The following is an 11306-nucleotide window of genomic DNA, read 5'->3' as shown; positions in this document are numbered from 1 at the left end:
TTATGTAGCTCATCGATTCGATGGCATGCTTGCTTAATATAATGTAGCCCCTAGAGTTTCTTGTGTTGTAATTTTATTATTGATCTGATTATTATATGAGATCTCTCCCTTCGGTATAAAGTTTTTGTCCACACCTTCGAAGGCAGGAAAATGGCAGTGATTTCAATCAATCTCATGTGACATGGTGTGGTTAGGGTGCATTGTTGCTAGTGAAAAAGCTTCAAGGGTTTAGGGGAGTAGGTTTTTGCGGTCTACGACAACCTAAATCTTAGATGGACAGTCATAGACAGTGGTCAGTAGTGAGACATAGGGGTGCTTGGATGCCAGCCGTGTTTTGCCACACCACACCTACGGTGGCGCTGAGACCATGGCGCAAAAATTCGGCAACGATTTGTGCATGGAAAGCTGTGGTGGATGAAGTCTACAAACTAATAAAAGCAGCAAACTTTGCAGGTGTGGCTGTGTGGCATGGTGAGTTGTGGCTGGTATTCGAACTGATGAGGGTAGCTAGGTAGGAAGCGGTAGAAGGGGTTGAAGTTAACGGTGAGGGAGCTACAAAATGGAGGTTGACGATTTCGAAATTAGACGGTTCTATTTCTCTATGGCTGATGTAGCAAAATAAAATAAATAATGTTGGACTAAATAAAAATGTGTATGCTCCTCTACGAATAGGGGTTTGACAATGCGTCAAACCATTGGCCTAACTAAAAACATATATTGCTGTTCCTTCACGTTCATTCGTTGAGAAATATGAAAATGTCCATTTAGCATTCGGGCCCTCCAACCTACAAATGCTACCAGAGGACATACAGGAAAGAGGAGCCCGGATATATAGCGAGTTCGAAGCTTGAACTCGACAGCCTCACAGGCTCACCGCGGCTGCTGACCGGCTGGCTGCTTGGCCACGCAGTCACGCACCACGCTTGCCAGGCTCAGCCACTAGAGAGGATCGAAACCATCACTTTTCCAAGCAAGGGTGCAGATCCTCACTCAAAGTTCTGAGATAATGATAATCAACAATTTTTCCACCATGTTCAGCTTTCCTTGAAACGTACCCCTCTCAAATTTTGCTCTAGGATTATTGAAGGTAATAAATCCCGTTATATATATTTGGTTGCGGTGGTTTGTAATCAACTGTCATTGTAATCGAATCTCTTACCTAAATAATATCTGTAGAAGCTTGCTACCCCTCCTCCCCCACCATAATAAGATACAACACCTACATCGTAATCTGATTACGTTACCAGAATGCAACCAAACAAAGAGGGTAATCACCCATTCCCCCGCTAAATACATTGTAATCTGATTCTCTTTGCGTTTACGTTACCTTAGCACGAACCAAACACTATCTAGAAGTCACGTTAGAAGCTACTCGGGCCAGGAAGAGTAACGCTCAAGTTATTGGACCGGAATGGGAGACATGCTAGGGTTTGTTGGGCCAGTAGTAGTGTTTTAATTTGGTTCCACTAGTTCGTGTGTTAATGGGTTTGCGGCTGATTTTGATCTAAATTGAAGAGTACCTTTTTTTTTGAAACAGAAAACTGAAATATTGAACTCTCTAGGGAAACGATTACTGATAAACCATTTCCTTTTTCAATTAGGAGAAAACCTGATGTTCAAATGCACGGATAATTTCTGCCTGAAACATGTCCTTTAAAAAAAACTGAACTTCATAAGTTCATATCATCAATAATTTATTCCGGCGAATGCAATACATTATTTCTTTGCACACTAGCGAAGAGTTAAATAAACAGCATACATGCTACGAAATCCTGTATACAAATCAACGGTTAATGCCGGAAATCAACCATATGCATTAATAGCATGAATCGCACATTATTTTTGCTTTGAAAATAAAAGACAAGTGCAATCACTCACTGAACTGCATGATTAAGCATGAGCAACTGAGTCATCATGGTCTTCGTCAAGGAAAGGGTAGTCGGTGTAGCCGATAACAGGGTCTTGTGTGTAGAAGGTGGAACGGTCGTACTTGTTCAATGGTGCACCTAGCTCAAACCTCTTAGGCAGGTCTGGGTTTGCCAAGAAAAGCCTTCCATAAGCAACGAGATCTGTATAGCCATTGGCCACTACGTTGTTGCCTTCCTCTAGGTCATAACCCCCAGCAGCGATGAACGTCCCATTAAAGACCTTTCGAAACGGCAACAACCCGTGTGGGATCTGCCTCCGACCGTCGACAACAAACATGCCATTGTAGGACAGCCGAGGCTCGACCATGTGGCAGTAGAGGAAGCCATCATGCTTGTTGAGCTGCTGCACCATGTGGCTGCCGAGCGCCACTGGGTCAGAGTCTACACACTCCATGAAGTCGATGAACGGCGACAACCTCATGCCGACGCGGTTCGCGCCCACCTCTCGGACGACGGCGTCGACGACCTCCACCGCGAAGCGGCACCGGTTCTCAAGGCTGCCGCCGTACTCGTCAGTGCGGTCATTGGTGCTGTCCTTCATGAACTGCTCTATGAGGTACCCGTGCGCGCCGTGGATCTCCACACCGTCGAACCCGGCCTCGATGGCGTTCCGCGCTGCGCGCCTGAAGTCGTCGACTATCCCGGGGATCTCCTCCTTCCGGAGCCGTCGTGGTTTGGAGTACACCTTGCCGGTCTCAATGTTGGGGGAGATCTGTTTGTCTGTGCTTGAGATCGGCGCGTGTCCGTTAGGCTGAAAATCTGGCGGATGACTCGGAAATCAGAATACATTCTTTTCCACAAATTGAAGACACACGAATCCATCAACCACATAGCTGATGGTAAATTAAACAACAACAAACATTGCCACGTACCGGTCGAGGAGACTCTGCCGACGTGCAGAATCTGGCAGAAGAAGAACGCGCCTTTGCGGTGGACGGCGTCGACGATAGGCTTCCACGCCTCGACCTGCTCCCGCGTCCAGATGCCTGGCGTGTGCGGGTAGCCCTGCGCGGTGGTGGACACACCCGTGGCCTCCGCGATGAGGAGGCCGCCCCTGGTGGCGCGCTGCGAGTAGTACACCGCCGCGTGCGGCTGCGGCACGTTGCCGTAGGAGCGGAACCGCGCCATCGGCGCGAGCACCACCCTGTGGGAGAGCTCGAACTGCCCCATCTTGTACGGCGTCATCAGCGGGATCGCCTCCTTCGCCGCCTGCTGGTGCGCCATCTTGCACAAGCGAGAGGTTGCTTTGCTTGGTTTGCTCAGCTTCTTGCTCGCGAGCAACAAGGTCTTTGTTTGTTCGCTAGCTGCTTCTGCCTTTCCAACGGGTCAGGGGTGCATGAGTATTTATACGTGTCTGAGTGGAGATGGCGTGGTTGCTTTGGATCTTTCAAGCCGTCATTGTTTTTGACTCGTCTCCCTACTTCTGTTTGCTGCTTGGGACTGTTCGTGCTCTTCAGTCTTCACTATTTCCACCGTAAATCCATCCAGTGGTCACAGATGCTCCGGCATGCCACATGGCAGCACTACAGCAGCCATGGTACTGTCTATTTTCCTATCACATGATGAACGCAGTCACAGACCAGGTGGCAGGTGCATTGCATGCAGCCGAGTTTCTTCGCGCAAGCACACGTGAGGTTTAATTTGGGCGCCCTGCTCGCTCTCTGATTCTTTCTTTTGTGCCCGTCATCACACGAATCAGAAATGACGCTGCTACCAATTGTCAGGGGATCTTCTTTACCGATCGTTCGTGCGCTAACAATTGTGGCTGTTTAAATTTGAGGCATGCAAATCTCCCCATCTATATATTTTTTCCTAAGGTACGAAGTTTATTTTTCTTCGACCAACTTTGCTGAGTATTCAGTTACGACAAAGCCATGCGGGCCTGTGTCTGAAATCCTTAAAAATACTTGACTAGATGACAAAAATCTATAATACATGCAAAGATGACAAAAATCTATAATACATGCAAAGATGACAAAAATCTATAATACATGCAAAGATGACAAAAATCTACAAGTTACAGACGATCCTGGTAATTAACCCCGGATGCCCAAATGAAGATGGCTCCTCAAAAATGTATGAAAAATGTTTCAACATTTTAAAGGATCGTGTATGTTTGAAGTTGCACTTTGCACAGCAGGTATACAAGTCCACCAAAGCACTAGGCAAGCGTTCTCATTGACCTCTGCTCTGATTCAGAATCTAATTCCGAGGGAAATATTCTCACCCATTTTTAATAGTACAAGTCAAACGCGCGCATAGGATGCACCTGCACTCCCGTACATGTCGCACACACATAACCACGCACACACCCATTTTAGTAGTACAAGTCCAATCAAATCCAATTGTTGATGTGGTATACAATTTAATTAATACTTATAAAACTTTTATGAAAGCTTCCATTGATCTAGCCTCGCTTAGCAGGGTCACGCATTTTGACCACTCAACACACCCATTCATGCATATATATATATGCTATTTCTTCCCAAATTTAATTCAGGTAAAAAGTAGACACCGTGCTGAACACGTGAATAAAAAAGATACTCCTTTCGTTTCAAACTACAAGTCATTTTGACTTTTTTAATATGTAGTCTTTGTTATATATCTAGATATAATATAAATCTAAGTACATAGTAAAAATTTTGTATCTAAAAAATTAAAATAATCTACAATTAGGGACGGATGAAGTATAACGCTAGCAACATGCAACAGAACCAATAAATCATCAGTACGTGTACAATATGAACTTACGTAGAGCTTGATGATAACAAGGTAGTGAAAGAGGGGTTGTTTTACATGTTCTTGCGCAACCTTATATTGTTCCTCATTTTTTTATTTTTTCTAAATATAGTATGTTGAGAAATATAGTGTGTTGGATAATTAGGCAATTGCAGAATTAATTTTCAAAATAAATAAATCATGACAACAGCAAACTCTAGCATACAGCTCTCTAACATACTAGGCAACAGGAACAACATCTCCTACTTTGCTAATTTCTTATCCGATTCTGTTGAAATGGTTTCATAATTCTAATTTTGATTCACTAGTTCGAAAATTCCAACTGTAGGTACCATTTGTGTAATTGCTGATTGGCATGGTCCAGTTGACTTCCCTCGGTTTCGTTTCACTCAGCCTTTTTTAATGCCCTTGCCTGTTAACGTTTTTAAGGTCATACTACTATAATGCTTTGGTAAGCTTGATATGCTAGAGTTGTATTTGAGTAAGAGAAGGTCAAAATTAAATCAGAGTCAATTTTAATTTCTCTTTGCAAAGCTCTTTTCCAGAAAGAATTTGCTCATGTGTTATATGTTATAAAGAAGTTCAACATCAACATGTCCCAGTGCCTCGATCTCCTTGTGTAATTGCTTGTTTTCATTTTCGTTGTTTCTTCATTTTTGCCATGTACTTTTTTTCTACCTACTATAATATATAATCAGTAGGGGCTAACCCCTCCTGTTTCATCATAAAAAGGTTAACCGTTTCTGTAGCAAAGTCGATCCAAAATGAAGTCAAGTCAATTAAACAGCAGACTGCTTCCTCAACAATTTCTCAGCCATAACAGAGAAGAGTAAGATGCAGAAAGAAGAAAGAATTGTAGGCTCAACAGAATAAATGTTTTATTCTCTTTAATAGTATTGTTAAAATGGAAACAGTTTACATCAAACTTTTACAAATGAGAACCTGAAAAGAAAACAAATTACATCATATCACACATCTTCTTACAACATCACTAGCGATTCTGTGTATATAACAAACAGATGATGAATAGGGGAATAATCAAACATGTGGGTATTATGAATCACCCATGTTATTTCTTAGAAAAAAATTATGATTAAGCTTGAGTAGCTGATGTCATTGTTGTCATCGCCAAGAAAAGGGTAGTCAGTATAACCGACAACCGGATCTTGTGAGTAGAAAGTAGAGCGGTCATACTTATTCAGTGGCGTGTCCAACTCAAATCTCCTCGGTAAGTCTGGATTGGCCAAAGAAGAGCCTTCCGTATGCAACAAGATCGGTGTAACTCTCCACCATAACCTTATTACCTTCCTCCCGATCATACCCACCGGCAGCAATGAACATACCGTTGAAAGTCTTCCGAAACGCCGATGTGGGATTGTAACAGCCCGAAAATTCAAATCTAAAAATCACTTGAACTCAAAAATTTCAAAACCTATTTTAAAATTTTTAAATATTGCAAAACTATTCTCAAGCTCAATTCGTTTTCCATCCATAATCCATCCCAAGATCCCCTTTAATCCTTTTGCCTTTTCAAATCAATTCAGGCATTTAACTTTCTCTCTAACCTTCCTATTCTCCCGAAGCTGCCAACCTGCTGATCCTTTACTTCACGTATGGTCCTTTGAGAAAGCTTGTCGTCCCCTTCCTATGTCCTTCAACATGCACAAGCTAGAACACGCACGAAAGCACACAACAGCAGCTCACACTGGTACAATGTGCAAAAGCTCCACACGCTAGGCCCCCTTGCCGTGCTCCCCCTGTTCTGCTTGAGCGACAACCCGCCCCCGCGAGGTGACCACGCCCTACCGCCCGGCACCACGCCGTGCCACCCCTTGCCGTGTCCCCACCTCAACCACGCTGCCGCCTCGTCGCGCGCACCGTCAAAACCGCGTCGACTCAGCGTCACCGCCGCAGCAAGCCGATGCTTGCAAGCTGCCGTCCAGACACGCGTCGCCATTCATGGCGAGCAGGTGAGCCGCTGGCACAGCTCCGCCCTCGCCGCCTATAAAAGCCACCCCGAGCTGCTCTCCGTCGCCTTCCCGAGCTCGCCGAGCCGCCCAGCTCCGCCGCTCACCTCCCTCCTCACTCAAATTTCTCCCTCCTCTATTCTTGCGCTCTCCCTCGTCGATCTCCGACGATAAGCCACCACAGCTCGATTAGTTCATCGGTGAGCACCTCCACACCCTCCTCTACCTTCCCCAAGCAATGGCCCTCCATATCCTTGCCTACACCGAGCTCCCCAAGGACTCCAGGACCGCTTCCATGGCCCCCTGTGGCCGACCTCCTTCCACCCTCTCACCTCGGCCAAGAACCTCCAGAATCGAATCCCCATCCACTCCTCTCTCTATCCATACCCTTGGATTCGAAAATGGTGACCGGGACTGCTGTTCCGGTGGAGCTCCTGCCGCTGCTCATGGCAGTGCTGCCAGGGGCCCTCTACTCTTTTATCCTAGAGCAGCCTTATCTAGCCAGCAGGCTTTGGTGCCCATGTATTGCCAGCCCAATCCAAAAGACAGCCCGAAATGCAAAAAGCCGCACGTACTTGTTTAACCCGTGAAGCCTCCGTTCGTTTAATCCGTGAAGCTTCCGTCCAATTATGTTAAACTATTTTCGTAATTTAATTAGTAGCTAATCTTTACACAGCCATATCTCACACATCAAAACTCTGATTCACTTGATTCTTTTCCTAAATTCCTCTAAAATCAAATTCTATCTAATCCAGCTATTCTCCTCTCCGTTTAAGCTCATTTTATTTTGTGTTTATACTTGCTTGTGTTTATTTGTCTTTTGCACCGTCATCACCGTAGCCGATGAAGTGATCGAGGAGGAAAACCAGTTTGGAGGCCAGTACCGCGAGCCAGAGTACGAAGGCCAGGACCACGAGTCGGAGCCGGAAGACCCGTACCACGAGCAGGAGCTTTCGGAAGGCTTTGAAGATGGCAAGTCCAACCTATTCGCTTTTGGTCATATTTATTCCAGTTTTCAAACACAACATGTCGAAGCCTCTTTTTTTCATAAATTGCATCCAATTATATATATGCTCAGATTATTTTACTACTTGATCTAGTTATAACCCGATTGGATAGCCACTCTTTGAGTTGATATATCTTGATTATACCTTGACGACATAGGATTTATCACTGGGCATAATACGCTCTGTTAGTCGATTACCTTGAAATTAATACACTTAGAAACCGGTTACTCAACATCATTGTTGCTTGTTTTACAAATGCAATGGTTTTACAAAGATAAAATGTGTTGAGTATGTTGGGGTGAGTATGAGTTGGGATTTTGGAAAAGAGATAATAAACAACTGGTGTTGGTGATTATTTAAATGGGGCGGATCAGGGTTCCTTGTGTAGGATGCCTTGGAGTATTGGCTCGTGCCTATGTGGTTAAGTATGAGAGATATCTATCTTGTCTTAATTAAGGATCGAATTCATGTGTCATCTTGCCTAACCCAACTTATTGTACAACCACTCAATCTTTGTGTGTGGCAAAAGCTTAGCTTAAATCCCACTAGCTAGTCTGATAGTCGTCCGTAGGCAGGTGTGCAATGGGAGGCTAAGGAAGAGGCGTAAGTAAGTATTGGATTAGTAGCCCGGTTGAAGACCTTGTAGGAAGGTTAGGAACCTCTTGGTTAGCTCTCATGGATGACTAGTCAGGAGTGTGCAATGGTGGGTAATGACTTTGATGGATCCGCACCGGCACTACGGTGTTTGTGTTACGGTACCCTACTTGTGGGTAAAGTGTACACCTCTGCAGAGTTAAAACCTATTCGAATATCCATGTCCACGGTCTTGGACGAGTTATGGCTTGGTTACATAACTAGCTATTTGGGAAAGATGGGGAAACCTTTTGGTGAAAAATTAGACTTTTAAAATATCCGACAAGTGTGCCGTGTGCTACCATGAACGGGGTGTCTAGTAGTAATTAAAACTTAGATCCTTTGTGTATGATCACCCGTCTCTTTCATAACTATTATAAATGTGGTATATATGTGTTTTGCAAAAATCGTTTTATAAAATCACACCTTGCATGTGTATAAAAGATTGCTTTCTGCAAAATAAACCTTGGTCTATTCCTTGGATTACCCCTATGCATGTATTCATTATCCCTTTCCGTAGGGTGGGGTTGGATTTGCTGAGTATGTATGTACTCATCCTTACTTTGTTGATACAGAAGAAGATCCGGACTACGTCCTGGTGAAGTTCGAGTAGGAGGTCGCCTACGCACCCAACTTGCCTATGGTGTTGGGCTGTTAAGGATGCTACCGCTATCGTGCAGTGCTGCTTGCTGCTTATGGACTTGCATGTTCATAGGTTGCATCTACAACCTGTTTGTGTGTTACCCGTCCTCTTCTTAGAGAGTAGCACGACTTTTTGAACTATCTGTTGAATAAATGTGTGTACCAACCTTCCTAAGATTAGTATTTATATCACATTTAGTCTCTGTGCAAATAGAGGCGCTCCAGCGATCTGCCTGCGACCATCAACAACAGCCATCGAGCGTTGACGGATCGGAATCCACGCAGTCCATATAGTCAAGGAACGGCGATAACCTGATACCCACACGGTGAGCACCCACCTCGCGCGGACTACGGCGTCAACCACCTCCACCGCAAAGCGGCACCGGTTCTCAAGGCTACCGCCGTACTCGTCATCACGGTCATTGGCGCCATCCTTCATGAACTGTTCCAGGAGGTACCCGTTCGTGCCGTGGATCTCCACGCCGTCGAAACCATCCTCGATGGCGTTCCGCGCAGCACGCCTGAAATCGTCGACAATCCCGGGGATCTCGTCCACACGCAACCGCCGTGGTTTGGAGTACACCATGCCGGGCTCGGCGTCCGGGGAGATCTATCTGCTTGTCTGTGCTCGAGATGGGCGCCTATCCGTCAGGCTGGAAACCTGCCGATCGGTTCAAAAAAGTGAGTGACAAAATCAACTGATCAAACAACAATCACACAACTGACGAAAATGCTTGTACTCACCATTTGTGGAGACCCTGCCGACGTGCCACATCTGGCAGAAGAAGAGCGCACCCTTGCGGTGGACGGCTTCGACGATAGGCTTCCACGCCTGGACCTGCTCCTGCTTCCAGATGCCATGGGTCTCCGGGTACCCCTGCGCGGTGGCGGACACACCCGTGGCCTCCGTGATGAGCAGGCCGCCCCTGGTGGCGCGCTGCGAGTAGTACACAGCGGCGTGCGGCTGCAGGCCGTAGGACCGGCACCGCGTCAGCGGCGCGAGCACCACCCGGTGGGCGAGCTCGAATTTCCCCGTCTTGAACGGGGTCATCAGCGGGATCGCCTCCTGATGCACCATCGCGTAGCTTGTCTCTGATCGTTGCCGTGCTGCAGATGCTACTGAAAGCGGGAATCGCTTGCTAGCTTGCTTAGCTTTGCTCTGTTTCTTGGCTGCGAGTAAGCTCTTGTTCGTTTGTTCACCTGATTAACTGGTGGAATACCGAACATTAACCGGGACTAAAGATATTTTTCCTTTTACTCTGAATTTTTTTCATATTAATGCTAATTGTTACTTCATGTATACGCTCATATGCATATACTATGCATCCTTAGCGCACACTACTTACATGTATACGCTCGTATGCATGTTGTATATATATTACATGATAGTATATGCATAATATTAATTATAACTACTATATATACAATTCCTAGTATATTATACACATCAAATTAATATTTATACAATTACTATATATACAATAATTTGTCCTCTTCATTCTTAGGATCCTCCCGCCATGGAGAAGGAGTCCGAAGCTCTCGGCCTAAGTGGCTCGGGCTCGGGGAAGAAGAACTGATGATTTTTATAGGCGAGGCGTTTAGTCCCAGTTGGTGTTTTCAACCGGGACTAAATGGATGGTCTTTAGTCTTGGTTGGTGTTTTCAACCGGGATTAAACGCCCCACCAGATCCCTCGTCCCACTAGCCATTACAACCGGGACTAAAGGGTGCTCTTTAGTCCCAGTTGATATTACCAACAGGGACTAAAGTTCCTGTCGTCGGTGACCGTCGGTGATGTCCGTTTGACCCGGGACTAAATACCCTTTAGTCACGGATAAAAAAATGATCGGGACTGAAAACGCTGAATGCTACGTGGAAGGTTTTTTATCTACTGGTGGTTGTGCTCTCCGGCCTGCCGGGACGGAGTATTTATACCCGACAGAGGGTGGCCTCGAGTTGGCAGCTTGTTATTTGCGGGCCGTACGTCTCTTCTTTTTTACTAGTCTCCGTTTTGAATATTGGTTCCACGACGTTCGTCGTCGTTAACGTCATCCGTTGGTCTCTGTTGTCTGATGAACTATAGCAGCCATGCAGGTACGCTGTACGTACGTAGCCAGTCACCATGACCAAGAGATGACGCCACGAGGACGTTGTATGCCGATTATCCCTAGTTGTTGTTGCCTTGTTGGTGACGGACCAAAAATGTAGGAGTGCAACACATTGGATAAAATGATGCTTTCACTACTGAAGTAACTGATGCTTTCAGAGACAATTATTTTAAAAGGTATAGTACACAAGTATTTTATCTCTTATCTTCCATATTTGATAACACAATATCCATATACATACTCTGTGGTCCGTACCTGCTGGTTGGGACAATCTTTAGTTTAC

At 45.4% G+C, this 11306-nt stretch overlaps 1 protein-coding gene and 1 pseudogene across 1 annotated transcript; both read right to left on the bottom strand.

Moving 5' to 3' along the window:
* Positions 1 to 1857: 1857 nt before the first annotated feature.
* Positions 1858 to 3170, bottom strand: LOC101764189 (12-oxophytodienoate reductase 1). The gene is made up of 2 exons (XM_004966707.3): positions 2801 to 3170; positions 1858 to 2687 (listed from the first exon to the last, which is right to left on the bottom strand). Exons 1-2 carry the CDS (start codon positions 3150 to 3152, stop codon positions 1891 to 1893), a joined length of 1149 nt encoding a protein of 382 aa, XP_004966764.1. The 5' UTR covers positions 3153 to 3170; the 3' UTR covers positions 1858 to 1890.
* A 2533-nt stretch (positions 3171 to 5703) lies between these two features.
* Positions 5704 to 10967, bottom strand: LOC101763795 (annotated as a pseudogene).
* Between the last annotated feature and the right edge of the window lie 339 nt (positions 10968 to 11306).

Source organism: Setaria italica, chromosome IV, assembly GCF_000263155.2.
Source record: "Setaria italica strain Yugu1 chromosome IV, Setaria_italica_v2.0, whole genome shotgun sequence".
Taxonomy (NCBI): Eukaryota; Viridiplantae; Streptophyta; class Magnoliopsida; order Poales; family Poaceae; genus Setaria; species Setaria italica.
This window is presented reverse-complemented; position numbering and strand designations above follow the sequence as displayed.

Coding starts and splice junctions, on each gene's coding strand:
- LOC101764189 (XM_004966707.3), bottom strand. CDS start 3,152: ATGGCGCACCAGCAGGCGGCGAAGGAGGCGATCCCGCTGATGACGCCG. Junction 2,688..2,800: donor CGGCAGAGTCTCCTCGACCG/GTACGTGGCAAT, acceptor GTCATCCGCCAG/ATTTTCAGCCTAACGGACAC.